Below are 27,945 nucleotides of genomic sequence, written 5' to 3' on the forward strand. Positions count from 1 at the left end.
AACATATCATCTCCCTCTTTGGAAAATATTTATAAACATCACATAGAATAAATACTGGAATCTCTATGGGCAGATTTTCTTTTCTTGTTGTTTTTTTTTTGGGTGCACAAAGAAAAAAGAGAAAAAGCCTTGATGATAGTTGGGTGTTTTGTCCGCCACAAAAGCTTGGACCTTGACAGCGGGGTCCTCCATGACCTCAGCTGATCCCCTCCACTCGTCTGGACCCAAAACATCAGACCAGTTCCAACATCTTCGCCCGCTTTCCTCGAACCCCATTAATTCCACCACCCAAGCCTCACCACCTGACCCCAAGTCCTTCCTGTGACCCGAGCCCCCCAACCCAATCCAGACACAACAGGGAGCAGGAAAGTGGTACTCACCCCAGAAGAAGTTTTGCTGACATGGTGTCACTGTGCTGAAAAGGCTGTTAGATGCCATAGCTGCCTCTGGTTGCAGCAAGCCCCACTTTTGTTCTTCTGTGGTTTCCTTGACCCTTGACACGTCCTAAACCAAGAGCACGCAGCATGTCATGAAGAAAAAAAAATGGAAAAGCCATCCACAAGACATGCTTTTACGTATCAACTATTTGGATGACCACAAGTAACAACCAGGTCTGGTTTTATAGAGGAAAAAAAAAATTGCAGAGACAAATATCGCCTTTGCGGATAGATCAGATGGTGTCGGACTTGCTTGCTTGGCGAGTGTGGTTGGAACGTACTTACTCGCTTAGCGCCGTCCTTGTGACTGGTGCTGGCCCGCGACGATTAACCATTTACACTCCAGGTTGCCCTCAAACACCAACCCCGAGCCGCACGTCTGTGGTTCTGTGGTTGTTTGGGAGGCGAGCAGAGCCCTCACACAACCCAAAAGGCACCAGCTTTAAAACTCGTCTCTTTCCTGCCCTCCATGTGCCGTCACTGGAGAGCCTGGGTCACATGCCCTCTGACGTCATCACGGCACAGCAGTTGAGTTGGGACAGCCTACCGTTGTGGCTTTCTTCCCTCTCCTCTCCTTGGACTTTTTTTTCCTCTACTCTCTGGCTCCCCTCCTCTCTTGCGCGTGGTTCGGCAGCATTTCCAGGCTCTCTGGGGATCGGGGTCTGACGCTCCCATGAGTCAGGAGGCTTCAGTGGGGGCAGCTTGTTCAACCGCCCATGCCTCCTCAGCATATGGGGAGCAGTGCTCTCTCTTGGGTTGGTCTCCCTTCACTCTTTCATCCCCCTCCCTCCTCACTCTCTCTCCTCAAACTCTCTCTCTCCCTGACACTGCTGCTCCTTCCCTCAACTCCTTTAGCAGGCTGCCGTGCTGCTCCTGTCTGCCTCTGAGCAGGGAGAGCTCAGCTTGGTAAGATTTGAGGGTGTGAGTGAGGAGTGAATGGCTGGCTGGCTGGTGGTGGTGTGAGACTGGGTGTGTACGCGCGTGTGTTTGTCTGCAACAGAAAGAATTGGGGAAGAGAGGAAAAAGCTGGACGAGCGCATGTGTGTGAAGGGAAAGCGGAGGTGGTGTGACGCTCTGCTTATTTACCGAGGAGCGTTTCTGAAGAGTCGTCTCGGTGCAGCCTGAATTTGTTCTTTCTCACTCCTTGCACGTTGCTGTGTCACAAACAGTAGTTATGTCACCGCGTTATTACCGTAATAGCCGTGTTTGTGCATGTATGCATCCAAGCTTTTTCATTGGCTCTCACTGAAGCAGCAGTCAGGGGGGCGATTCCCGTAAGAGGCCATAGATCATGGCCACCTGTCTTTTCTGTAAAAGAGATGTCTTCTAACAGGAGACACACACATACTATCACCCTGCCAAGAACGGCCTGCCAACCTGTAGCGCAGAGCAGGCAGGTCTCGACAATTAACAGTGAATCATCACACGCTCCCCACACACACACACACACACACCGATTCCCACACCCTCGCACATCTCAGCACGGTTTGTCTTTTGATCCCTGATCACAGGTGTTTGTTACAACACATCACAAAAACGCAGACGGGGTGTTAGAGGAGAAGCAGAGGAATGTGTGGAATGAAGCTGGCAGTTCAGTCAGGTTGAAAGTGTTAACAGTATCTTAATCATTCTTTCATTTGCCAGCAGGCATGTGTGACTAAGCAGCAAAGAGTCGAGCAGCTCCTCAGCCTTTTGTCTTTCTGTCTTAGGAGTTGTTTTTGCCAGTTGAAACGTTCTCCCTTTAATTAGCCGTTAGAATAAACCTATCAAATGCTTATAATTTATGAGATGATAGCCATTCATGTAGGTAATTTTGCTTTTATGTGACAGTTTCTTTTAATATTCTACCTAGGCATTGTTACCTGTGCCAATACACACTGGAGAACAGTCAACTTTTATTTATGTGGCTCACCACATTCATTCATTAAACCTACAAAGAAACAAAAAGAAGCAATAAACATATTAAGAGATACTACGTCCAGCTACTATGGAAAATACTCTTGTTGTGAGTGAAGATTATTGGGGGTGTTTCTTAATAGAAATGATACAAAGAAGCTCCAATGATCCAATGACACTGGGTTCTGTGGGTTGTTCATGCTACTTGTGATTTAAGAAAAATAATATATAATTCAGGCCCTGCTAATAATGTATGTGTCGATTGTAATGTATCCATACTGCTCCTGGTTTGGCAGGAGAAAATCACTCTCTATACACACAGATACACATTTTAGAAACAAATTAGAATAAGTGTTTTTTTTATTTAACAGTCTGCTTTTAAATACTATATTAAAAATAGACAGCACATTAAAATTTGGGTGTTTTTAAAAAAACATATAAAATAGCATTTAAATACCATGCTTAAGCAACAGTCATGAAAAATTTAGATCAAAGCCAAAGTCCACAATAAACAAATGTATCACTGTATCTCAAAAAAAGACCTAAACACACAGTCAACAAATCAATTAACACTACTGTGTAAAAACTAAGCATACTGTCATATTCTAGCAATTGAGTCTGAGCCCTTTTTGTTTCAAATACTACTACTAATATGTCAAACATAAATTATAACACCACTCCCCCTCCCCGAGAGGCACAACAGCATTTCCACAAGTCTTTGCCACCGACCTTATTTTCGTACAGCGAAACATTTTCCTTGGCGCGGTGCTTTGTAAATATTTGCTGTCTAAAACAAGAACATGCCTCTTGAGTTGCAGCGCATGTTACAGTATCCTTAGGGAAGGGCCATTCAGATCCTGCAAACACACCGACTATCACAGACAGTACCTGTTTCCGTGGCGAGATTTAATCGATCGTGTCATCCGTGCAGTTTACATTCACTCGAAATAGAAAATATTTAAAACCCCCAGAAGCAGCCTTCTGCAGTTGTTAGACGTTCTAAGTTTCAGATCACAGCAGTGCAGCAGCAAAGACAGACGCTTGCAGATCTGGATCAGTTTAGTGCTCGATACTTTAAGTATTTCAAGAATAATATTTAAGGTTATGTATAAACATTTTTAGGGTTACTGCAAATGGATGCTTTTCCGTCAGAAGTATTAAACTTTAGGACAGAGTCCAGCACCACCGAGTGCTGCTGAGCCACAGTAAATTGCATGCAGTTTGATGGGGATATAATTTGCACATCGTGATTGAATCTAAAACATGGAACGAAAAGTAAAGCATAAATGTCAAGCCCCACTCACATGGCAGGAAACATAACTTCTTGGGTGGCACGGCATGTGATAAACAACCGTGATGGCGAAAATCTGAACTGTGATGATGCTGTAGTGTGATATATCTTGCATGAATTCTGTCCGGGCTGCACAGATTTCAACTTTGCAGATGCCCGCCTCCCCCCCGATACAGCAGCAAAGATTCGTTGAAGTCGGCCCATCTCGCTGTCAGGTCAGAGGTTCACACACCTTATGAAAAACCACTGTGCACTTTTCCAGCACTGAAACTGCTGGTCTTCAAATCTGAAGATTTAACTCCCTCTAGATCAAATCCAGAAGACATCCAAATGAAAGGTTCTGACTTTGTTGGTATAAGAATTGTTTTTGGAACTTTGTGCAGTTCAGCAAAGCTCACTTGAAAAGCTATTCTTCGGATTTAAGTCGGCTTGATTGGAAGAATTTTTCTTTGGAAATTATGTTGACGAGAGAAGAGCCAAACACGGCAAAACCCATCCATGCTGGTATTTAGAGCTCATAAAAACACTGTTTTTATATATATATTTATATATTTTGCACATCCAGGCCTATGTATAAATGCAGTAAAAGGAAATACTTAACTATACCTCGTCGCTTGGGGGTGTGCTAACAGTTTGAAGCTTTATTCTGTAACATTCGTACATCTTGCTGTCAAAAAAAAAAAAGAGAGAGATTTTATGTGCAGGTAATAATGTTAAAGGCTGAAATATAATGTGGAATATAATATTTCATTCATTACTGGTTCTCCACTGGTGGCCGTACACTAAGCTTGCTATACTTGTGTGCGGCGCTGAAGAGCTTGGCCATACTCTGAGCTCTGGCCAAGGTCTGCCCTGAGGACTGTGGTTGATGGCCCACCCTGCCAGACACTTTCCCTCTTCTACCACTCAGGACCACACACCTTCAAATGGACTCGCTTTGTTATCACAAGCTCTCGCAGACACATAATAGAGGTATCGTGTGTTGGAGCGCGCTTAAAAAACGACACATGCTATTAACGCAGCATGTGTGTAATGCAGTGCTGCTGTTTCCTCACTCTGTCACAGCAGATGACCTTCGCAGATGACTGTTTTCAAAGAAAATTATTTCTGAAAAATATTGGGGGATAATGATACCTAAGATGGGTTAAAATGAACTCCGGCAGAGGCTGTCTGTATTCGTCTCGTCGCGAAAGCTAAAAATGACGTGACATAATTAGCCCGGAGCAAGACATTACACACACGGACGGATTACAGTATTAGAAAAGGAAGGGCTTATTAATAGCCCCGTTGGCTCGTGTTGTGTACTCTCTCTGGCGAGGCATCAGAACGGCCCGGTCGGGCAAACAGGCAGGTACAGTGATTCACTTTAACAGGCGACATCTGTAAAACGCCAAGGTAGTTTACACTGCGGCCGGGCCCGAATTAACGTGCTTTCGTTGGAAACAAACACCACTTGCAATCAGCTTCTGTTGGCCACCGCGCCACTGGTGTGAACGTAAATATCCCCTTACGCTGCTGCTGAGGCAGAACGGTGACCTGAAGCAACAGAATAAAGCGAGCGCCACGCAGAGGTTCGCTTCAACGGGATCCAAAACTCATGGAAGTGAAAAACTTAATCTATCACGCCGTTTCGCCAAGAGGATGTTGATGTTCTTTGTGAATTGTTTGGTGAAGTACGGTATGGTATAATCTTAATGAAAAGTAGATATTTTTCTTTTGGAGTCCAGCAGCGGTATCTACATCTTCCAGTGACTTAAGGACCTTTCTTGTGGTGTCTGGACAGCTGTTTTTGGAGTCACAGCTATGAGGGAAAATAAAGTCGGCCTTTAAGTAATAAGGGGAAATGTTTAATATCGAATGGCGCGCGCACAACCTAAACACACATTAAAAATAGCTCTTGGAGTTGTGATTACATAAAATTGCAAAAAAGGAGAAAGTCAGATCACTGGTGGAGGCTGCGATGAGGAGGCTGTGGCTGACCACCGAGAGACTGAGCCATTTCTTCTTTTTTTCCCCCCTTCTTCCATTCCTCATTTTAATCAAGGGCCAGTCCAGGATAAACAGTGCCTACCTACACTGCAGTTCAAACAGCGAGGCCCGCTGAGACCCAAGCGATGATTTCTAAATGTTCACTGACAAGTTGGTTTAATTTGTGTGCTAAGTAGATGGAGTTTGACTTATATATATCTTCCTTACTCTGGCGTGCATACCAGTCTCCCGCTATTTCTCCACCTCTGTGAAACTTCATGGTGCTTTTTGTATGAAAAGCATACTGGTCCTCCACAAATCCTGCTGTCTGGTTTATATATGCCATGCTGTGTTAAAGGTGAGGACAGGTCCTGCCGCTGAGGCCTGAAATGAAACTTACAGCAGCTTCTTCAGACCAAAGACCATGACTGAGGACCTTGGTGATGCTCCTGCTTCTACTCTATTCAGATTTTCTCTACAGTCCGCGTCCACTGAGACCGGTACAGTATAGTTGCGGCCGCCTGAAACCCTGTCATTGTGTGGTCAGTTGTCAACAGCTGAGAGATTTTACTATTGCTGCTAAGGCCAAGGTTGACAGAGTTCAAGTGGCTGAACTGCTAAGTCAGCATTATAATTACAATGCACCGATGATACAACTGTACGGCAACAAGGCCCGGGAGTCACATGACGCCCCCGGTCACATGATGTCGTCACTCCAGGCAAATGTCAATAACAGAAATGACTGTGTGTCATTCATCTCGTGCGCTAGGAAGAATAAATTAACTCTGCGCTGGCCGTGACTCAAATCTGGGGGTGACAACAGCCAATCCCAACCTGAATGAGCTTTCAGATGAGCTGCCGATTATGACTCTCACAAACTCAGTTTACTTGTTGAGGAGAACAAAGTGTGCCTGATAAAGGCAGACAGTGCTCTAGAGAAACAAGCTATTATGAGGAGGAGTTCGGTGCTGTGTCACTGACAATGCAGCAAACAAAAGGCTCTGTTGTCTTCTCCAGCCGGTGGGTTATTTTTTTCTTTTTTATTTTTGTGGGGCTTTTGTGATGGATAATTGCCCTCATCACATGATTTCATAACGCTGTGACTCGTCTTTCAGTCCCCGTGTAAGACAATAACAAGATAAAAAAAAACAAAAAAAAAAAAACGGGGGGAGGCGTAGGGAGGTCTAAATCTGAATTTTTGACATTGTTAGAAGTGGCCGCTTTTCTTCCTTGTGGTGTATAATTTTAGAAAGATGTACGAGCAGGACGCTGACTTGAACCAGTCATAATACAGCCTGGAGCACAGGCACACAGGCCAGCTCCCAGAGTTCACTGGCGGCATTGTCTTAGGATAATCACACAACTGTACCATAGTTTATGGCCTTACATCTTATTTATATCAGAATATCAAATTCAAATCATATGGGGCTACTCCAAAGCCATGCTAACCTAGATTTATAACGACAAAAAGAACGCTGTCATGGTGTTTAGGATTGTACACATTTTCCTATTTTATTAACAATAAAACAGTAGAACAATGAGCACTGTTTCGGTTTCGGGATTTAAAAGGTGATATTTATCACCTGCATCTCTTGTAAGATTAATGTTTCCGTCTTGCTGACAGTATTATGCTAAAGTCTGCTGAAACCCAGTACAAATGAGTGTCTGTGTTTCTACCCCAAGGACTGGGCTGAACTGTAAACATTGTTCTCCACACAAAGCCGACTGTACGTGCACAGCGGTAACCCCCGGGGCATTGTCTATTAGATGTTTGGTAGGTATGCAATCCTCCTTCTGAGTCAGCAGAGATTAATCCAGGACAAGCCAACTGAGGAATGTATTTACTCCTCGTGGAGAAAACACTTCACTTCAAACAGAAAGCACCTATCATGTTATGATTATAATACATGTAGGAATTTCGCTTATTTAAGAGCGTAGTGGAATACACAGGAATGCATATATTACAGTATAGACAGCACGAAACACGTTCCAATATGCTTTGTTGTAACTCAAAGCAGGTTTTAAGCGACAGCAAGAAAGTTAGAAAGAGTCCATGCAACAAAGTGTGCGACAGGAAATCTTTATATTATATGTAAACAAATAAGATTTGCAAGTTAAATTATGTAGCAGTGTACCAAGAGTAAATACAGTTAAAAAGTTACCACTAGGATGTCTTGTTTTTCATGTTTGAAACAAATTTGCTACTATTAACACTACCTTATAAGGTCATTAGTAATTCAGTGGTGTCAATCTAAAAATATACTGATATGGTTTGTCCAAATCTAGGATTAAAAACCCAAAGTAAACATCTGCACGTGTTCAAACACAAACACACAAAGCGTGACATGCAGTGCATGTTTTTGATGTTGATAGTTGGTGCCATCTGTGAATGGAGCCTTGTGGTAGCAACATATTTGCATGCAGCATGAAAAATCATTCATGAGATCTAAACTGGCAAAAAGAGCCTAATGCAGTTTCATTTTCCTCGTACGTTTCTGCCTGCTGTAAGAGCGCCGTCTTTATTTCCAAACGATGCACAAAGCTACAAACCCTTTTTATCCCCGCAGCCTTAAACTGATCCAAACTTTTGAAGGGTACAGCCACAGTTAAATGAGGTTTCTAATATGTGTGCTTTGAACTCGACACTCACATAATGTTGCCTCTACAGCCCTATTTTGCAGTTGGTGGTTTTGGGATGTGTAGCTGTGAATTACAATGACTCCCTTTTCTTACTCTCAAAACATTCCTGCAGCCTGTGAGATGAAATGCTGGAATCCGAGGCATGATGCTAATTTGAAGACAGAATAAATCTATAAATCTGACTTAGTCTCTTGCCTGGGGATATACCGCCATGATAATTACAGGTTGACTTTACAGACATGCAGACATCTCTCATCTGTGTTGCTAATAGTATAACCAGCAGGCTGCTACGTGCTCACTCAATGTCTAGCAGTAGGGGTGAGCGGAGGTAAGCTGTAACAATGATATCATTATAAGTAGAAATTGGTCGGCTCAAATTGCATGTTGTGATGGCAAAGATTTACGGCAGTTTAAAGAGAATTATCTGTTTGTCGTTACACCGTGTGTCGTTAATGAATAATTCTGGAATAACCAATTAAAAAGAAACACATTCACCAAATCCAGATGTTACGTTTACGGTCGGGCATTAACTGGCAGCCAGAATTAAAACATATTGGGGAATATGCTGCAGTGCTTCGATAGTCCCTGGCAAACAAACACATGTCCCCTTCAACTGGCAGTGTGGCTATCTGAGGAAGATCTGACACAAAGCATAACAGATGATATGGGAGGACATTGCTGCATCTGGTTGCAGTTAAATCCTTGTTTTGCTGTGTCCTTCAGACTTGGTGCCATAGGCCCAACAGCTCAAGCGAGTAGAGTTCATATGAACACAAAACCAACATGTGGTGCCTGGAAGACTCCCCACAAAGGTCAGCTCCAGGACTCACTGGCCCAGGAGACAATGGATCAGGACAGGGTGGATTGGATCTGTAGTGCAGGCCGTGGAAGAAAAAACACTATAAAGGCTTAAGGCATTAAAGGAGACCATTGGCCACTTGGGGAGGTTTACTGAGCTAGAATTTTAGAGACGAGGCAAAAAGTAGACGCGCTCAGATTTAATCTACCCTTCTAAAAAAAGAATAAAAATGAAAAAAAAAAGTATGCTTTTCCTGTTTCTCTTTTTCTGTGAAGATGAGGGTTTTCTCAGCTGACTGGGTGGGCTGGATGAGCTCCACATTGGTGACCAATCAGGACAGGTAAGCCTTTCGTCAAACCCATCAGACTCTCTGATTCTCTAATACGTGACGAATTTGTATGTGCAGCGCTAACATGCTCTGACAACAGTTCCACCCAGGTTCAGTCAGCCTTTCTGCCTCTCCCCCTGTATTTGTAGGAGTTCATCAGAGGCACTTATATTGTTTTTGCATGGTCAGACTTTTCCGGGTATTTTTGCGGCCTCTTGTTTGCACACCTGGCGGAATTGTGAAAGTTTGTCTTGGGTCATGTGTGTTTACACACCCCAGGCCCCAGAGGTGACCCCATCACGCCACCGTCAGGGAGGCCAGCACTTGCGTGTGGCGATTTCCAAAGTGGCCAGGCTTGGAGAAGTGCCACACTGCCTGTGCTGCCTTTCAGCAAACTGGCCCCGCTCTGGCTGCGCCGGGAATGGGAAGGGGGCGTGAGGGGGGGTTACTTGTTGGCAGGGCTCTGCAATGTTTTCAGAAGCACAGATTTCTGGCAGCATCGCTCAATATGATGGAGAAAAATGCCTGCTGCTAATGAAAGCCAGCAGTGTCTCTCCAATTGGACCTCAACCCAAAAGGCATTATGTAACTGAGATACCGTAAACATTTCAAAATTATCTCTCAACAAATTATCAGTGTTTATTTTTTCCACATTATATGTGATGTATTTGAAATAGTTTGTAATTGAAGGAAAAGCTCTGAATGTAGGCAACGTTTCTTTGGAGACCAAGGACATTTAGTCTGCAATTATTTTTCTTTTTCATTAGCAAACAGTGCTTCGGCCAGCAGATTTCAAGAAGGCAAACACCAGGAATATTTTCTAGATGTTATTTGTAAGGACCTAATTTGTATCAATAAGCAGTCAAAATACAAAGACCGACTTCATGGCTTTAGGTCAGTGCTGGCTGTTTTGTTCAGGAGGTAATTAGAGTTCTGCCACTCTAATAAAATCAATATCCTGCCTTATCGGAGACACAGCACCTGCAATAATCAGCGACTTGTGAATGCTTCTCTTTCACTCATGTTTTGACAGTGGTGTTTTTGGCCTGAGCCCAGAGCTACACCTACAGTATATATTGGTCAAATATTTATCTTGTTCCAAAATACGTGGCTATATTGAGATGGGAATAGGGTTAGATGATTTAATGGGCACACCATAGGACTTTCTTGGGTGCCAAAGTTTTGCACTTTTGGTGGTCTTTTCAGACACTCCAAGGGTCGTTTAGGAGACCACGAGATGCCATGATTCAAGACCCACTGAGGGGACATGAAAGTGTGCAAAAGATGGAAGGGTCTGCACAGCAATTACTGCTCATCAAGGCAAATTTCAAAGGGTGACTAAACTGTTGAATGTCTTGCATATGAGAGATTTACAGTTTTTCCCCTTGCTGTCTTCCCTAAAGAGTCGGGGTGGGGAAGAAACATTTTTATGTTTGCACAGACATCACTGCCTCACAATTAACTATAAGCTTTTCTTTACTGGAGGAGATCTTTTAAGATTGTGAAGTTCACCAAAACCTACATTTGAAGAGGCATTCCAGCCTATCCAATGTACATATTTGCTGTAATGTTTACCGACTCCTGCTCTAGTGAAATATTACCATTTGATCCCACTGAAATAACAGAAATGAGACATTAAAGACAAAATCCACCTCAGTCTATATTTGGAATTCTAAAGCTTCCTCTCTTTGACTTTTATGCTGCGGACCAGCATAGAAAATGTGATTTTCCAGCATATTAAATGAACCAACTTGCACTCAAAATAGATTGAAGGAACACTTCATCCTTAAAGCTGTTTCCTCTGGAAGACTCCTTGCTCTATTTGAGAACCGAAGAAGTTTCTAACTCACACATCGCACTTCATATATCACAGTTACTGTCAACTGTCATAACCTTAAAAATAATATTTGTCTTGTTGTATTTTTCTCCATGTCATGAAATTTGATGAAATGATCTAAAGTGTCTTTTTGTGTTGTCTCTTGGATAACCAACCACAGGAATAGACATTTCCACGAGGCACGACTAAAGTTACAGCATGAGGAGAATGAATTAATATATATGAGTTCTGCTTTTTCACTCTAAAATGTGGTACTCTTACCTACCACGTCAGGCTTGGTTTAAAAAGCATTAAAGCTAGTTTTTATTTTCAGGTGTTGATACGAGACAATCTGTGGGGGCCAAATAAATGCACTTCTAAAAAGGGTTTTAACACATTCACACATTGGCTTAGTGTAATTTCTCCATTAAGACGAACATTATGCAAAAGTATTAAAACAAGTATTAATACATGTGTTCAGTGCTAGAAAATAGTCCCTGTTCATTTAATTAGATTTACCTGTTCATTTTTAATATAATAAAATAAAACAAACCTATTTATTTAAACCATGCACACACAACAATTAACACAACAATTAACACACAAATACCCCCCTCCTCCTCCCCCACTATACTGCATTGTTTGCTACACTTTGCGCCATACTGTACTATACTGAACCACTTTAATCTCATATGAAATTTCATATGCTGTTTTCACGACACTCAATAAGGCATTTTAAATTCTGTTATTGCTAAGCTGATTTAGAAATGTTTTAAATTGTCATCAATATCTTTAATATTTTTATTCATGTTTATTCTATTTATTTATTCTTTTATTCAGGTCAGGTGTCACTGGAAAAAAACATGAGATGTAGCCTGAACAGGCATTTAACAGTTACATCAAGATGAAATTACCAATTCATTATTCTCAAATAGTCATTGATATAAAAATCAGCATCATATTAAATGAGCTGTACGATACCATATAGTCCAGAATGGCACTGGTATAAAATCTATGTGATTCATCAAAAAGTGTCGTACCATCATATCAGTGTTATAGCAACGTGATGTTCGCTAACACAAAATAACAGAAGACCAAACATGTCTGAGAACGAGAGCGTCCTTTTTAGTGCCCAAAAAGGGAGTTACTTTATTATTATGGAAGTGCTTTGATTTAGCTTTAATAGTAGCTCACTGAAAAAGAGGGATGGAAAATGCCATTTGCTCTAATACACACTGGTGTCTGCAAGCTGCAAATAATGTTCACTGTTTTCTATTTTTATCTATATAAAAAAAAACAAACCCAAATACTGGTCCTAATCCTATATTGGTTAGACTCTACCAGACAAAGCACTTTTTTGTTTTTGTGGCAAAGTCATGTTTCAGTTTAAAAGACACACCATCACCACCCCAGTTGTTGGTAATGCATTCCCTTTTTAAATTCTGCGACCATACCTCCACTCTTACCATTTCTGTGTGTGTAAAATGGAGAAAAGCACTGTGGGATTCTGATAATCCTCTGTGAACCTTCCTAAATGTTTCATAACATGAAGAAACTTGGGTGGCCATGAAAAATGACATTTGACATTCAGAACTGTTTGCATTCATAACATTTATTACATTAGAGTTCAGTAATGGTGGTTCTTATTTTAATGGGCAGGATTATATGGAAGGCCGTGACGTTTATATTGAATCTGTTGCACCCAATTAGAGAGGAATGGTGGACACAAGGGTCTGCCCACCGCCCCATTCACAAATATCCATTGCTCTAATACAACTGCAATGTCTTTGTGTTGTTTCAGGCGCCGTATCACTACGTTTCATTTATTTTGGGGAAAACTCAAAATGAATGATATATGTCATATGTTGTATTATTTAAGCATAAAACCTAATTCAGCAAGACATGATCTTGCACATTACTGCAAGGCTGCAGGGAGTTCAGGTTTCATAGTGTCAGGGCTCTAAAATTGACATTATCTTTTGGTGCGAGTACAAAAATGCCACGGGGGAGTCATCCGAGGCTAAGTGTGAACCGCTATTATAAAGTCTCGAAAGCAGCAGCAGCAGGTATCTTCTCTGACCGGCTCTTATAACCAGGGCCAGGTTTCCCTAAAGCATCTCTGTGCAACAGTAAGTTCATCTAGGTTTCACTGTAAGCTGATGTGCAAACATGATCTCAGTGTTGAGAAACTTAACAGGGCCCTTAAGTCACTGGAGCAATTACTTCAAACAAGAGTAATTTTTTCAACACAGAAAATGTATAAACCATAAACTAGAGCCTTCACCAGATAGCTCAGTGAAAAAAACAGGCCTCAGGGAATAAGGATGTCCCACCCAGGCTCATTCTCAGCTGGAGGAGAGAAAGATGGACTACAGCAGATGCTCATTGTGTCACATAACTGCATGAATGTGCCTGTATGATATACAAGTGACTCATCTCTTTCTAACAAACGCCTTCATTTTAATTTCAATTTACTGTCATGACAGCTGCAAGATAAAATATCACCAGTGGAGATACAGAGCCGAGTCAGAAAGCACGATGACTACCCACCTATTGAAGGCATGACTGAATATCAGGGCTGCTGCCAAGGGAGGGAGATCCCCTGCTAAACAATATGATATCACTTAATCCTGCTCCTATTCCCTGAGCAGTCAAGCTCACATAGGCTTTCCACTCAGTAGTGATGACTGGGCTCGCTGCTGATGAAAGCGAGCAGAGCCCCATTAAGCCTTAGGACTCATCGGTTCATCTGAGTAATTTGGAACAGGCACAGAATTAGGCGAGTGAGTGAGGGAGACAGACGATAGAGAGAGACAAACAACTGACTAACATATGTAGGATTTCTTCACTTTTGGTGGCATGTATGTTAAGGAAACAATGTGCAGTACACAGAGGGGTATTTGGTTTGATCTTTGGACATACATACATACAAGTCACTGTTGGAAACTGTGCTTTGTGAAAAGAGCCAAGACCAAGTAATAAATTTAAATTATTTAGAGTACAAACAAAGGAGAACAAGTTCCACAGACAAACAGTGTGGATTAATGACTAGTTACTGGGCACACACATTCACAGCACATATAATTAAGTCCATTTGTTTTTGGACAATGACACACTTTTTCTTATTTTCAATCAATCAATCAATCAATCAATCAATCAATCAATCTTTATTTATAAAGCACTTTTCATACAGAAAAAATGTAGCACAAAGTGCTTTACATAGTTAAAAGCAGCCCACCCCACCCTCCAACTCACTCCCCACACTCTCAATACACATATATCCCCCCACCCCCACCCACACACACGCGCACACTTAAAGAGTAAAAATTGGGCTGGGCTCGCATGAGCCAAGTGAGGAAACATTATAACAGAGAGCCGTCTGCACCGGGAGCCGGTCACAGACCGCAGCCTCCGGGCTGGGCACACAGCAGGAGGGAGGCCAAGGAGCCCCCCAACCAGGCTGAGAGGTAGGGCTGGGCCATATTATACCGTTCACGGTAATACCGGTATAATGTTAGGCAACGATAGGAAAATGAAATATCGCGATAGAATGGGAGTAAAACGCGCATGCGCAGTGCCTTTGTTTTCATACGCACATGGCCGATTGTTGAGTGAAACAGATGAACCAGAATTGGTTTGTAAAAATGGTGCAACTTCCGTGATGTGGAACTGGTTTGGTGTTTGTCCGTCAGATACACAACAAAGCACATTTTTTTGCAGAACATGCAAGCGGCCGTTGTTATTGTCGTATTTGTCGGTCTAAGATGCTCTTAAATCTGGGAGTAATCTGGGTCCTAAACTCCGTATGTTTCAGGTCAAACAACACTGCAGCATCACTAAGAGTTAAAAACTGTCTAAATTCTTTCATCTTTTTTTTTTTTTTTTTTTTTTTTTGCCTGTCCCGTTTGGCTCTTTTGCCATCAGAATTGTTGTCTAAAGGCAAAGAAAGATGCCCAACGGATTTACTTTACCAAACTGACCATCCCAGCCTTGCCGTAATGGTCCATTTGATTCACCTTTTATTGTTTATTTTATTTTCACTTACTGAATACGGGACAGACTTGACTGGGGGAAAGAAGGGGAGAAAGAAAGAGGGAAAAAGAGAAACAGCTGAGAAGAGGGACGGGGGAGAAGGGCAAAAGACAAAAACCAACAGAACGGGCAGAGAAAAAAAAATGCATATATCAATCACCTGGATCACCTGCTGAGAAAGAAAAAAGAAAGCAAGCAGAAGAGAACAAGAGTAATAGAATAAACAACATCACAATGATATATGGGAATATGACAGTAAATACTAAATATTAAACATTATTGTGCAGCACATAAGATCAACAGAACACAGTGTGCTTTGAGGTAGGAGCCAAAAAGGGTGTAGTTTGTGGGTGTGATCACCCGTGTGTACACCTGTGAGCATGGACGCGCTTGTTTTTTGTTTTTTAAAAGGTTCCTTCATGTAATAATCTGCTAGAGGGTGTGGGGGGGCCACAGCCCCGTCCTCCAGGGCGTGAAGCAGGTGTGGAGGAGATCAAAACTCCAGACATCCAGAGGCCCCCAGAACACAAGAGACCAAGGAAGACCAACAGAGGGGCAGCCGCGCCACTGTCCCAGAAAGAGCTGAGGAGAGTCCCAGATGAGGGCTCACTCAGCAGCCGCGGAGCAGAAGCCAGGGGGAGTTGCAGTGACGCGCCCGTGAGCTCCGCCGGCAGCCAGCTGCGCCTGAGTGACCGAGCCCCAGGCCGAGAGGCCGGGGGCACCCCACCTCCGAAGTGGCCCGAGCGAGCCCCAGGCTCCAGGCCCCGATAAGCGGCCGCCAAGGAGTGAGCCGGTGTGTACCTGGACGCCCATCCCCGGACACAAAGAACCACCAACGCACCGATGTCTGAGGGGGTCCGCCATTGGCAGGGGAAGTGGTGGTAGGGGGAGATAGGCCTCCAAACCTTGGAGGGCCTGAGGTGTCCCCAGAGAGGTGGCGCCTGACACCCAACCTGACATATAGACACAGACATACAGGCACACACAGATACAAACATCCATTCCCACCCTCATGCTCTCATATGCACTTACTCCACACTCAACCAACGTGGAGACAGACATAAAGAGACGTTGTACACACGATCACACTCCCCAAGCGTACTCTACAAACCGGGTCTAGGTGCCCTTGCCCCTGGAGGGGGAACTGCACCCAGACCCAGGTGGTGTTTCCCTTTTCCCTGCGGTGGGGGGAGGCAGACTGCCCCGACTCCGCAGCAGCAGGAAGGCTCCACACTCCAGACCGCAGTCGGACGGCCAACTCCTCCTCCTAGTCCTAGCCCCCCTGCTCCAGCAGGTCGCAGAGAATGGGGGTGAGAGAAGACTCCAAACCTCCCTCCACCCGCTCATTGTAATGTTGATGCATGTGTGTTCTAAGGTGCATTTAAAACCCAGGAGGGCATGGAGCTACCTGCCAATTCTTTCATCTTTAATAAAACGATCAGCATTGCTGCTTTACCAGGTGTAACTATAAAGTTTAACTTCCAGGCATCCATGAAAACAAAAGTTATTACATTTAACGGAGTTAGAAGTTAGCAGGAAGCTAGCGGAAGTTAGCTCGCTAGTTTCGCTAGTTACCTAAGCATGATATAGCATGTTCTGACTGAGAGATTTCTGAAAAAAATCAAACGTACAGCTCTGCTATCACTTCCAACATAAATGAAGACAGGAAACTAAACAGCAGTGACGTTTGTAGGGTTACTGAAGTTGGGCTAGCTGGTATATAATGATTTGCTACGTGATCGCTAGCGACACAGCTATGTTAGCATAACATAAACAGTGAAGCTGGAGGACGAACACTAACACTTTTCCACTTATAAAAGTTAACGTGAAGGTTCTTCATGGTTAGAGACAAATGCAATCGCATGGCAGGATGCTGTAAACGGACCAAACTTCAGTCAGGAGAACAACTGAGATAATCCATCCACAATACGAGGTTAGTCATTAATATACTGCAACAACATGGGAATAGAGCAGCTGCCAGAGAATTCAACATTAATGAATCAATGGTACAGAAGTGGAGGAAGCAAGAAGAATGAGTTTAATAAAGTTTGATTTATCTGACTGCTTTGTTTCGCTTAATGTGCCTTATAATCCCGTGCACCTTATGGTCCGAAAAATGCGTACTGCACACTGCAGTTTAATGTTGCAAAGCACCTCTTTTTAACTTCAGTGGATATTATACATGGTTATGCTCAGGATATGTCAGCCCATTTCTACTGGAAATGCCTTTTGGTTAAACTTTCAGCAAGGAATTTGCATTTGCACTGTTACATTTTTATAAAGCTTTAATGTACATAAAAACCAGCTTCTTGTTTAAGTGAAAATAAATGGAAGGTTGTCTTTTTGCGCTAGTAATGTTGTGGAGTTGTATTTTGTCTCGCATCAATTATATCGTCGGTTATATCGTTATCGCAAATTTTCAAATATATATCGTGATAAATATTTTTGGCCATATCGCCCTGCTCTACTGAGAGGACCCCAGAGACCCAGCAGCCACGGTCAATAACAGCCCCGGTGCAGAGAGCGCCCTCCGAGGAAACACTGGAGATATGACGCAATACAATATATACAGGGTAAAATGATAAAATAAATAAGAACAGGATACAATATAAATATAAATATAAATAGAGTAAGAAGATTAAAAAATGAATAAGAATAAAATCTAAAAATATTAGGTAAATCCTAAATTAATAATAGAATGACAGGATAGAATAAATAAGCATAAAAAATAAATAAACGCTAAGTAAAAGCTAAATTAAAAAGGTGGGTCTTGAGCCTGTTCTTAAAAACATGTACGTTCTCTGCGGCCCTGAGCTCCTCCGGCAGGCTGTTCCACAGACGAGGACCATACCACTGAAAAGCTGCCTCTCTGTGAGTATGTGTCCTGACTTTAGGGACAATCAAAAGGCCAGTACCAGAGGACCTCAGGGTCCGCGAGGGTTCGTATGGTAAAAGCAGATCTGAGAGATAAGAAGGCCCAAGACCATTAAGACATTTAAAAACCAATAAAAGAACTTTAAAATCGATCCTGAAACACACGGGGAGCCAATGCAGCGATTCTAAAACCGGTGTAATGTGGGCCCGCCCTCTGGTCTTCGTCAGCACACGAGCTGCCGAGTTTTGCAAGAGTTGTAAAGTTGAAATATTCTTCTTAGGAAGACCAGAGAGCAGGGCATTACAGTAATCAATGCGACTGGTAATAAAAGCATGCATCAGCATCTCCGTGTTGGCCCGAGAGAGAATAGGGCGGACTCTGGCTATATTTTTTAGATGATAAAATCCAATTTTGGTTACATGTTTAACATGTGGGATAAAACCAAGCTCAGAGTCAAAAATAACACCCAGGTTTTTCACTTGTAGCGAAGGACATAGTGAAAATGCCTCTAATTTAGACAAGAGTTTCTCTCTCTGAGCCTCAGGACCGACGATTAAAACTTCAGTTTTGTCCTGGTTAAGCTGTAAAAAGTTTTCTGCCATCCAAGATCTTATATCCAAGATACAGTTAAAAAGGGCATCCATTGGTCTGGTGTCATCAGGAGACACGGAGATGTACAGCTGCGTGTCATCAGCGTAACTGTGAAAGTTCACTCCATGCCTCCTGATGACACTGCCGAGAGGGAGCATATACAAATTAAAAAGTACAGGGCCTAGAACCGACCCTTGAGGCACACCACATGTCATTCTATGGATCTTAGAGGAGCATGTATCCATACTCACCATAAAAGATCTGTCAGAGAGATAGGAAGTGAACCAGTTGTGTACAGCACCAGAGAGGCCCACCATGTGTTTTAGTCTGTTTAAAAGAATAGCGTGGTCTACTGTATCAAAGGCTGCGCTTAGATCCAGTAGCACCAGGACTGAGAGCTTTTGGGCATCCCAGTTACATCTAAGATCATTTAAAACCTTTAGGAGAGCAGTCTCTGTGCTGTGGTTCACCCTAAATCCAGACTGGAATATCTCCAGGATCTGTCTATCATTCAGAAAATCAGTAATCTGAGTAAAAACGAGTTTTTCTAAGACTTTACTTAAAAATGGTAAGTTGGATACAGGTCTGTAGTTATTAAAATCATTACAATCCAAATTGCTCTTCTTCAGAAGGGGCCTCACCACCGCCGTTTTAAAGGCAGCAGGGAAGACACCCAACTGAAGAGAGCAATTCATCATGTATAAAAGCTCAGCCTCAAAAAATCCATAAAGTGTTTTAAAGAGTGAAGAAGGGATTGGATCTAAAAGACATGTGGTGGGTCTCACTGTGGAGAAAACCTTCTGAAAGTTCTCAGCATTAACCAGGACAAAGCTGTCCAGTGTCTCCTCAGGTACAATCGAGCCCTCAGATGTGTTTACAATCATATCGCGATTAGATAAAATATCAGATCTGATGGCGCTGATCTTTCCCCTGAAGTGGTCTGCAAACTGCTCACAGAGCGAGTCTGTGGGGGTTCTTTTGGAGCTTTTAAAATCAGGGTTAAATAAATGATCTATGGTGGAAAAGAGGACCTTGGGATTATTTTTGTTAATACTGATTATTTTGGCGAAGTATGAATTTCTTGACTTCCTTAATGTATTATTGTACATTTTAAGTTGCTCGGAAAATATTTGATGGTTGATATTATTTTTATTTTTCCTCCATCTCCTTTCTGCTGCCCTGCAATTTCTTTTGAGTTTTTTGACTTCTTCGTTTCTCCAGGGTGATGCATGTTTTACGTTAATCTTTTTGGTGGTGAGTGGAGCAACGGAGTCAAGGCTTTTCTTCAGTTTGCTGTTAAAATAACTAAAAATCAAATCGCAGGGTGCAGGTAGAATCACAGGGGGGCATTTGACTAAAACCCTGGTAAAATTTGCAGCCACTTCAGAGGTTAGATAGCGCCTCCTCACAGTTCGCACTGAGGTCTTCCGCTGAATAAAACCGGTGATGTTAAAAAACACACAGTAGTGGTCAGAGACAGCCAAGTCAACAACAGAGGACACGCTGGTGGACAGCCCATGGGTGATGACCAGGTCCAGAGTGTGTCCTTTTGTACACAACCACAGTGGATTTTAGAAAAAACAATCATGATGTGATTGAAGGACAAGCTTTCAAAGGGTTTGACAAAATAACAGAATTAACTGGTTGGCAATTACAGCCATGCATACACTGAAGCTCCATTTTCAGAGGCTCAAAAGTAATTAGACAACTGACTGACAAGCAGTAATAATAATAATAATAATAATGGATACTTTATTGATCCCCATGGGGAAATTACTTGTTTTTCTCTGCATTTGACCCATTCACTCAGTGAAGCAGTGGGCAGCCCACTAAGCAGGCGCCCGGGGAGCAGTGTGTAGGGACGGTACCTTGCTCAGGGGTACCTCAGGGTAGCCGTTAAGTGGATTCGAACCGCCGACCTTCCGATCATGGGGCGACCACTTTACCTACTGAGCTATCCCTGCCCCCTGTATCATGGCCAGGTGAGGTCTTTTCTTTTGCTAATCCATGACAAATTAGGCAGACCGGGTCTGGAGTTGATTCCAAGAGCTGAACCTGAATTTGGTAGCAGTTCACTATAAATCCCAACATGAGGTATGTCGATACAGGTGGTCAGAAAGATTACAAAAAAGCCTAAGGAGCATTCAAATCAAAATCATCTAACCAAGTCAAGAACACTTTCCAGGAGGTAGGTATGAATTGTGAAGGTCTACAATCAATAGTCGCCTTCATGAATGTAAATGTAGGGGGTTTTAAACCAAGGTGCAAACCACCGGTTACACTCCTGGTCAGGAAGGCCAGATTAGACTTTGCCAGAAAAAAACAACAAAAAAAAACAAAAAAAAAAACTTTGTGGACACAGTTGTGGAAAAAAATTAATAAAAAAAATCTTCAGTCACATGAAACCAAGATTAACTTGTGCCAAAATGATGGGAGGAGAAAAGTATGGAGAACGAAAGGAACGGCTCACGATCTAAAGCATACCGAATTATCTTTCAACCATTGTGGAGGCAGTGTTATTGTATGGACATGTACGGTTGCCAGTGGAACCGGGCCACTAGCGTTTATTGATGATGTGACTGTTGATAGAAGTAGCAGGATGAAGTGTGCAGGGATACTCTCCCTGCTCAGACTCAGCCACATGCTGCATAACTGGACAGTACTCACAGAGTAAATGGATAATGCTTAAAAGCATACTTGAAATGCAACCCAAGAGTTTGTCAAGGCAAATAAATCGGATATTCTTCAATGGTTAAATCAGTCACCTGATCCCAGTTCAATAAAGCAGACTTTTCAGTTATCAAATACAAAACTGAATGCAGAAAGACCCACAAACAAGCAGCAACTGGAGGTGGCTGCAGAAAATGATTGACAGAGCATTCGGTGAGGTCCACGAGTTCTGGACTTCAGGACTATACAGTGGGGCAAAAAAGTATTTAGTCAGCCACCGATTGTGCAAGTTCCCCCACCTAAAATGATGACAGAGGTCAGTAATTTGCACCAGAGGTACACTTCAACTGTGAGAGACAGAATGTGAAAAAAAAATCCATGAATCCACATGGTAGGATTTGCAAAGAATTTATTCGTAAATCAGGGTGGAAAATAAGTATTTGGTCAATAACAAAAATACAACTCAATACTTTGTAACATAACCTTTGTTGGCAATAACAGAGGTCAAACGTTTACTATAGGTCTTTACCAGGTTTGCACACACAGTAGCTGGTATTTTGGCCCATTCCTCCATGCAGATCTTCTCGAGAGCAGTGATGTTTTGGGGCTGTCGCCGAGCAACACGGACTTTCAACTCCCGCCACAGATTTTCTATGGGGTTGAGGTCTGGAGACTGGCTAGGCCACTCCAGGACTTTCAAATGCTTCTTACGGAGCCACTCCTTTGTTGCCCGGGCGGTGTGTTTTGGATCATTGTCATGTTGGAAGACCCAGCCTCGTTTCATCTTCAAAGTTCTCACTGATGGAAGGAGGTTTTGGCTCAAAATCTCACGATACATGGCCCCATTCATTCTGTCCTTAACACGGATCAGTCGTCCTGTCCCCTTGGCAGAAAAACAGCCCCATAGCATGATGTTTCCACCCCCATGCTTCACAGTAGGTATGGTGTTCTTGGGATGCAACTCAGTATTCTTCTTCCTCCAAACACGACGAGTTGAGTTTATACCACAAAGTTCTACTTTGGTTTCATCTGACCACATGACATTCTCCCAATCCTCTGCTGTATCATCCATGTGCTCTCTGGCAAACTTCAGACGGGCCTGGACATGCACTGGCTTCAGCAGCGGAACACGTCTGGCACTGCGGGATTTGATTCCCTGCCGTTGTAGTGTGTTACTGATGGTGACCTTTGTTACTTTGGTCCCAGCTCTCTGCAGGTCATTCACCAGGTCCCCCCGTGTGGTTCTGGGATCTTTGCTCACCGTTCTCATGATCATTTTGACCCCACGCGATGAGATCTTGCGTGGAGCCCCAGATCGAGGGAGATTATCAGTGGTCTTGTATGTCTTCCATTTTCTGATGATTGCTCCCACAGTTGATTTTTTCACACCAAGCTGCTTGCCTATTGTAGATTCACTCTTCCCAGTCTGGTGCAGGTCTACAATACTTTTCCTGGTGTCCTTCGAAAGCTCTTTGGTCTTGGCCATGGCGGAGTTTGGAGTCTGACTGTTTGAGGCTGTGGACAGGTGTCTTTTATACAGATGATGAGTTCAAACAGGTGCCATTCATGCAGGTAACGAGTGGGGGACAGAAAAGCTTCTTACAGAAGACGTTACAGGTCTGTGAGAGCCAGAGATTTTCCTTGTTTGAGGTGACCAAATACTTATTTTCCACCCTAATTTACGAATAAATTCTTTACAAATCCTACCATGTGAATTCATGGATTTTTTTTTCACATTCTGTCTCTCACAGTTGAAGTGTACCTCTGGTGCAAATTACTGACCTCTGTCATCATTTTAAGTGGGGGAACTTGCACAATCGGTGGCTGACTAAATACTTTTTTGCCCCACTGTATGTATACAAAGAGGTGCAATCTTTATAGTTCATGCCATGTTTTTTAAAGTCTTGGAATTATAGCTGAAATCACATCTTGATTCTGTGATGTAAAATCTACTGTGAAAAAATAAATGATTAAGGACCTGACTGTGCATGTTCGGTTAGGGATTAGCTGGTTGAACGTACTGCTGCCTCCTCCTCTGTGAACACAGTCAGGGACACTGGTGAAAGCTAACTTAATATTCATTATGAATCTAATGGAATGTCTTCAAGCAAGAGACGCGAGATGAAATCACTGGATTCGTTGCTGGATAAAACTTTTGAAAACAAGCCAGTGAGTCTCAAAGTCAATAAACTGAGTAAGAATATACTGATTAGCTGTAACTTAAGGGGAAATTATGGTTCAGAGGTGGTCAGGGTTCTGGCAGTCTGTTGGCAGCTAGGGATTGCCCTACAAAGCGCTGAAGTGAAACTGGGTGTTAAAAGCAATGGAAAGTGTTCACTTCAGCCACTGTCTGTATTTTTATGCTGTATTCATGTTTTTTTGTTGATTTGTTTGTTTGTTTTTCACACTTCTCCCATTCCTGGTGAACTCAGCTGTTGATCCCTTCCCTGTTTCGCCCCATTTTTCAACCAATCAGCATTAGATCGACACGCAATGTCATTCGCATTGAGAAACATGGGTTTTTGGAGGACTCTACAGGAGTGCGTTTTTGTTAGTTAAAATCTCATCTCCGCAGTATTGTACATTAAGCATTAGATAATTGTGTTTCTGAGCCATTCCTGTTACCTTTGATTCTCAAACTGTGCCCCCCTGGTGGGGCTGCAGTCGAAAACAGAAATGACATCATTATGTACAGTTACATAGTTATTTAAAAGTATTTAAGGGGAATTAAAATGAGGTGGTTGATTTATTGGTTAGTGATATTACTTTTATTCTGACCTAAATGTACTGTTCTTGGGTCACGTATTGATCTTGGCAATTTATAGATAACTTGTAGCCAACAACCTGCGCTGTTTATGCTTTTTCGAATAAAAATTTCAAGAAACTACATCACTCCCTCTTGTATTTTGATTAGACTGAACATTTAAGACTAGGTGGGCTTTGTTTTTAAGTGGGCCACAGCAGTCTTGACTTTGGGAATGCCTGATTTAGAATCTTTCCAGGTTGAACCACTGTAAGTGCTGGGAAGGTTATTTCATTAAGGAGATTGAAAAAAAAAAGATTTTAGAAACAAAATAAAGTTGAAATTTCATCACTTAAACCACTTTTGTGCAACAACATAGCAACCATACACAGCCTGGTAATAAGAGTTTGAGAAATCAACACAAGAAAGTCCATAAAAATTGAACAACTGATAGGGCTGTTCGATATAACGATATATATCGGATGACGATATAAAAACGCCTATCGTCTCATTTTACGCTATCGTTTGTTTCGTGGTGTCGCAAAATAAACTCTTTACAGCAATATTTGTTCATGGTTCTGATGGTCACTGTAGTGGCTATATTCATTTCTTAAAGTTCTCTCTTTCTCTTATATTTAATATAACCACACTACGGACGGACAAGCGCCTGTTTTTATGCGTTGTGTTTAGCAACAACGATGATAACAGCATTGCGTGTCCACTTGTTTATGTTCCACATAAACCTTTCACAATAAAGCTCAAGATCCTGTTGAGACTTTTCAAAATAAACTGAATCACGTGAAAGATGCAGATTTTTACGGATGAGAATTAAGAAAGAGCCGCCAGGTGCTAAAAAATAAACCTTAGACTCAAACGTTAGAGCAGGCTTTTCCCCGCAGCAAGCTGTGTAATAAATACTCACAAAGAAAAGGGCGGCCTTTACAACTTATGTCTAAAAATGTATCGTTTCATGCATCGGTTAAAACACTCGACTCCAGGTCCACGACGCCCAGCTGGAAACACTTCCCGCAAGTCGAGCTGCCCGAGATTCACAGAATTTACAGGAAATGTTAAATTCTTGTGATTTATATCGTTATCGGACGATAGAGGTCTTATATCGGGATATGAGATTTTGGTCATATCGCACAGCCCTAACAACTGACCACAACCTGGAAAAAACAAACCAAAAAATAAACGCCAAAACCCATCTCCCTGATGATGTTGCACTCAGTTTAACAGTTTAATGACTCACATTGTCCTAATGTTCTGTAAAATAAAAGATGCAAATGATCAAATGTTACATAAAAGCTTTTTTATTGGAAAAATATTCAAGGCCAATCTCTTCAAAACTGCTGGTCTTAATTTTCTTTTTCTGCAAATGCAGCTGATTAAACTTTGTCACTGTCTGACCACAACCCTGTCTGTGAATATCTCCACAATCTGTCTGAACTGATACACTAATAACTCCTAAATCCCAAATTTTAAAGAGTAGGATGAACACAACACTGAAAATGGGACCATTCACTCTCTTTTTCAGGCTGTACCATCTCCAGTTAGTTGTGTACTATAAATAACTCCCCTTACACGCTTGTCGCTCAACCACTTTTTCCATGTATATGCCTGTTAACAGTCTAAACCTCATTTTGAAATAAAAGAATATAAAGTGTGGCGCCCTGGAAGTAAATTTTCCTCTCTGGCCTAGGGGCTCGCTTCTGGGCCATGAACTACATCTGGCTGGGACCTTTGTTTCATATACTTTCCCCTCCTTCATTTCCTGTGTTCTGTCTTCTTCTGCATGAAATAAAGGCAGAAAATGGCAGAAAATAAATTGCTGCAGAATACTTTCACTTAAAACTTTTAAGGATTATGAGAAGTTACATTTCAGTATAGTTTTAAATGAAATGTTAAACTAGTTAATAAATTGGTGACTCTACCCCCTTAAAATAGCTTAAGAAATTAATCTGCTTCTCTGTTCGGTTGTATCAGCTTTATTAAAATTCCAAATGTGCAGTACAGAGCACATCCACTGTGACTCATTTAAAAGTTGAAAGACTTGTTTGAGCCCTGCAGTTTCTCTAACTTCCGGACTATATAGGTCAGGGAAACCTGCCAAAAGCCTTCCTGCATATTGGGCACATGTGTTATGCCACACATCAATGACTGACATTTGATGTTTTCTACCTCTCCACTTCCTCATCGCTCCCCCGTCTCTTCTGGCTCCTCTCACCTCTCTGTTCTGCTTTCCTCTCCTTCCCCTTTCCCTCCATCTCTTGTTCTTTTCTCTTGTCTTCGTCTCCTCCTCCCTTGGGTAGTGATTGTGATGGAGAGGTTAATCCGGCCGGCATATGGTTGCCATCGGCGGCAGATCTACCCATAATGGTGGATGGACAGTGTAGGCTAATCACGATCTTTGATCCTTCGCGAAACCCTCAGCTCGCGTGGCTCTGATTTTCCCGCATCGCTGCCACACTGAAATGAGGAGGCCCTGCTGCTCTGGAAGTCATTTTGGGCTTATTACTTAAGCCTCAGCGTATCCCCATTGTCTTTGCAAGCATTGGAAATGACTAGAGGCTGTGCTTCTGTGCAGTCAGTGGTGTGGGTATTTCCTCCAACTGTGCTTCTTTGTTGGCCAACTTTGTGCCTTCTCGCCCTCTTTCCACGGGAGCCAACTTTTGATGGGAGCTTTAATTTGATGTTGTTAAGGTTGTATGGTTTCAACTTTGCCATTTCTTTGGCTTATAGTAGTCGGGCTTTTTTTTTTTTTTGCTTTTTTCCCATGTGAACTCAAAGCCGAACGTCCTAAAATGGCCTCCAGATTTATTGGTGAGCTTTTTCGCGATCCGAGCCAAAGCAAGAACATTACTCAGCAGCAATTACTACGGCAGTTGACAGGATTGCTGTTTGCCACAACCTACGCACATCCAAACGTCAAGGTGTGCAGTGACTGAGAAGCGCAGTGTTTTTGAAGCCTGCACAATTACAGCTTACGGACTTGGGTTTTGTGACAATGTCATCATGGCGGGGCTGTAACAACACAGCAGCCAAGCTCGGGATTGTCACTGGGGCAATCGCAAACACCTCACAGTAATTAGACTAAGACTCAGAGAAGGCATCAGTCATGCCCGTGTTCTAGTGACTCATGACCCTCTCAGCAGAGCTGGAGCATACACAACCACATAGACACACGAGTCAGTGCCGCCTGCATACACGTGGAACCAGTCAGCGGACACGCAGAGCCTGGGCTGGTCTTAAGTAAAACGTAGAAGCTTTGAATAGATGATCTGTTTACAGGGAGAAGAAAAGCAGGCTATCAGGTTGCCAGATCTGGAATACATTGATGTTGATGCTACTCCCATTGTCAGATGAATCTGTGGATCTAGCTGAAAGACAACAGATGATTCACAGGATATATACAAATACGCCGACAGGGCACGGGGAGATTCGGATCTGTGTAATGTGAGCACAAGATTGCATCTCTTCCACTCAGTGACTGCATCCAAATGCTTGATTTCATTGCTTCTGCTTCTGTTTATTTCGGGCTGGTACGGTAATTAAAAGACCAATTTCAAGTCAATATTTAGACCATAAATTCTCTCACAAATAAGAGCCCGAGCGACATAAAAATCTGCAATACTTATTTGTTGCATGAGATGAAGTTTTCCATCAAGACTAAATTAAAACGTTTGACAGCTTTGGTCCAAGTCACTGCTCCTTTTTGTTGCCCAAAGAGTCAACAAGTACTGCCAGATACACTCACCCATGAGAACTGGAAAGAGCAGGGATATCTGACACAGCTAGAGTGATGGCGTGTGTCAGCCTTTTTTTTTTTCAGCCCAGTTTCAGACACACCTTTGTGTGT

At 42.5% G+C, this 27,945-nt stretch overlaps 1 protein-coding gene across 4 annotated transcripts in view; it reads right to left on the bottom strand.

Moving 5' to 3' along the window:
* runx2b (RUNX family transcription factor 2b) overlaps window positions 1-27,945 on the bottom strand; it is a 124,378-nt gene that overhangs the window by 37,322 nt on the left and 59,111 nt on the right. For 2 of the 4 annotated variants that reach the window (XM_085431387.1, XM_085431382.1), the window contains exons 1-2: window positions 723-1,627; window positions 381-504 (exon numbers count right to left, since the gene is read on the bottom strand). The exons of 1 other annotated variant lie outside the window; for it this stretch is intronic. In XM_085431387.1, coding sequence (XP_085287513.1) covers window positions 381-438 — 58 coding nt within the window. In that variant the 5' untranslated portion in view covers window positions 439-504; window positions 723-1,627. Of the gene's footprint in view, window positions 1-380; window positions 505-722; window positions 1,628-27,945 lie in introns of those variants that run through there. One more of the 4 variants, XM_085431384.1, reaches the window with a different exon arrangement.

This window comes from Copadichromis virginalis, linkage group LG15, assembly GCF_057382275.1.
Source record: "Copadichromis virginalis isolate Kocher_CV1m ecotype Utaka linkage group LG15, C_Virginalis_male_GT1.1, whole genome shotgun sequence".
In the NCBI taxonomy this organism is placed as follows: domain Eukaryota; kingdom Metazoa; phylum Chordata; class Actinopteri; order Cichliformes; family Cichlidae; genus Copadichromis; species Copadichromis virginalis.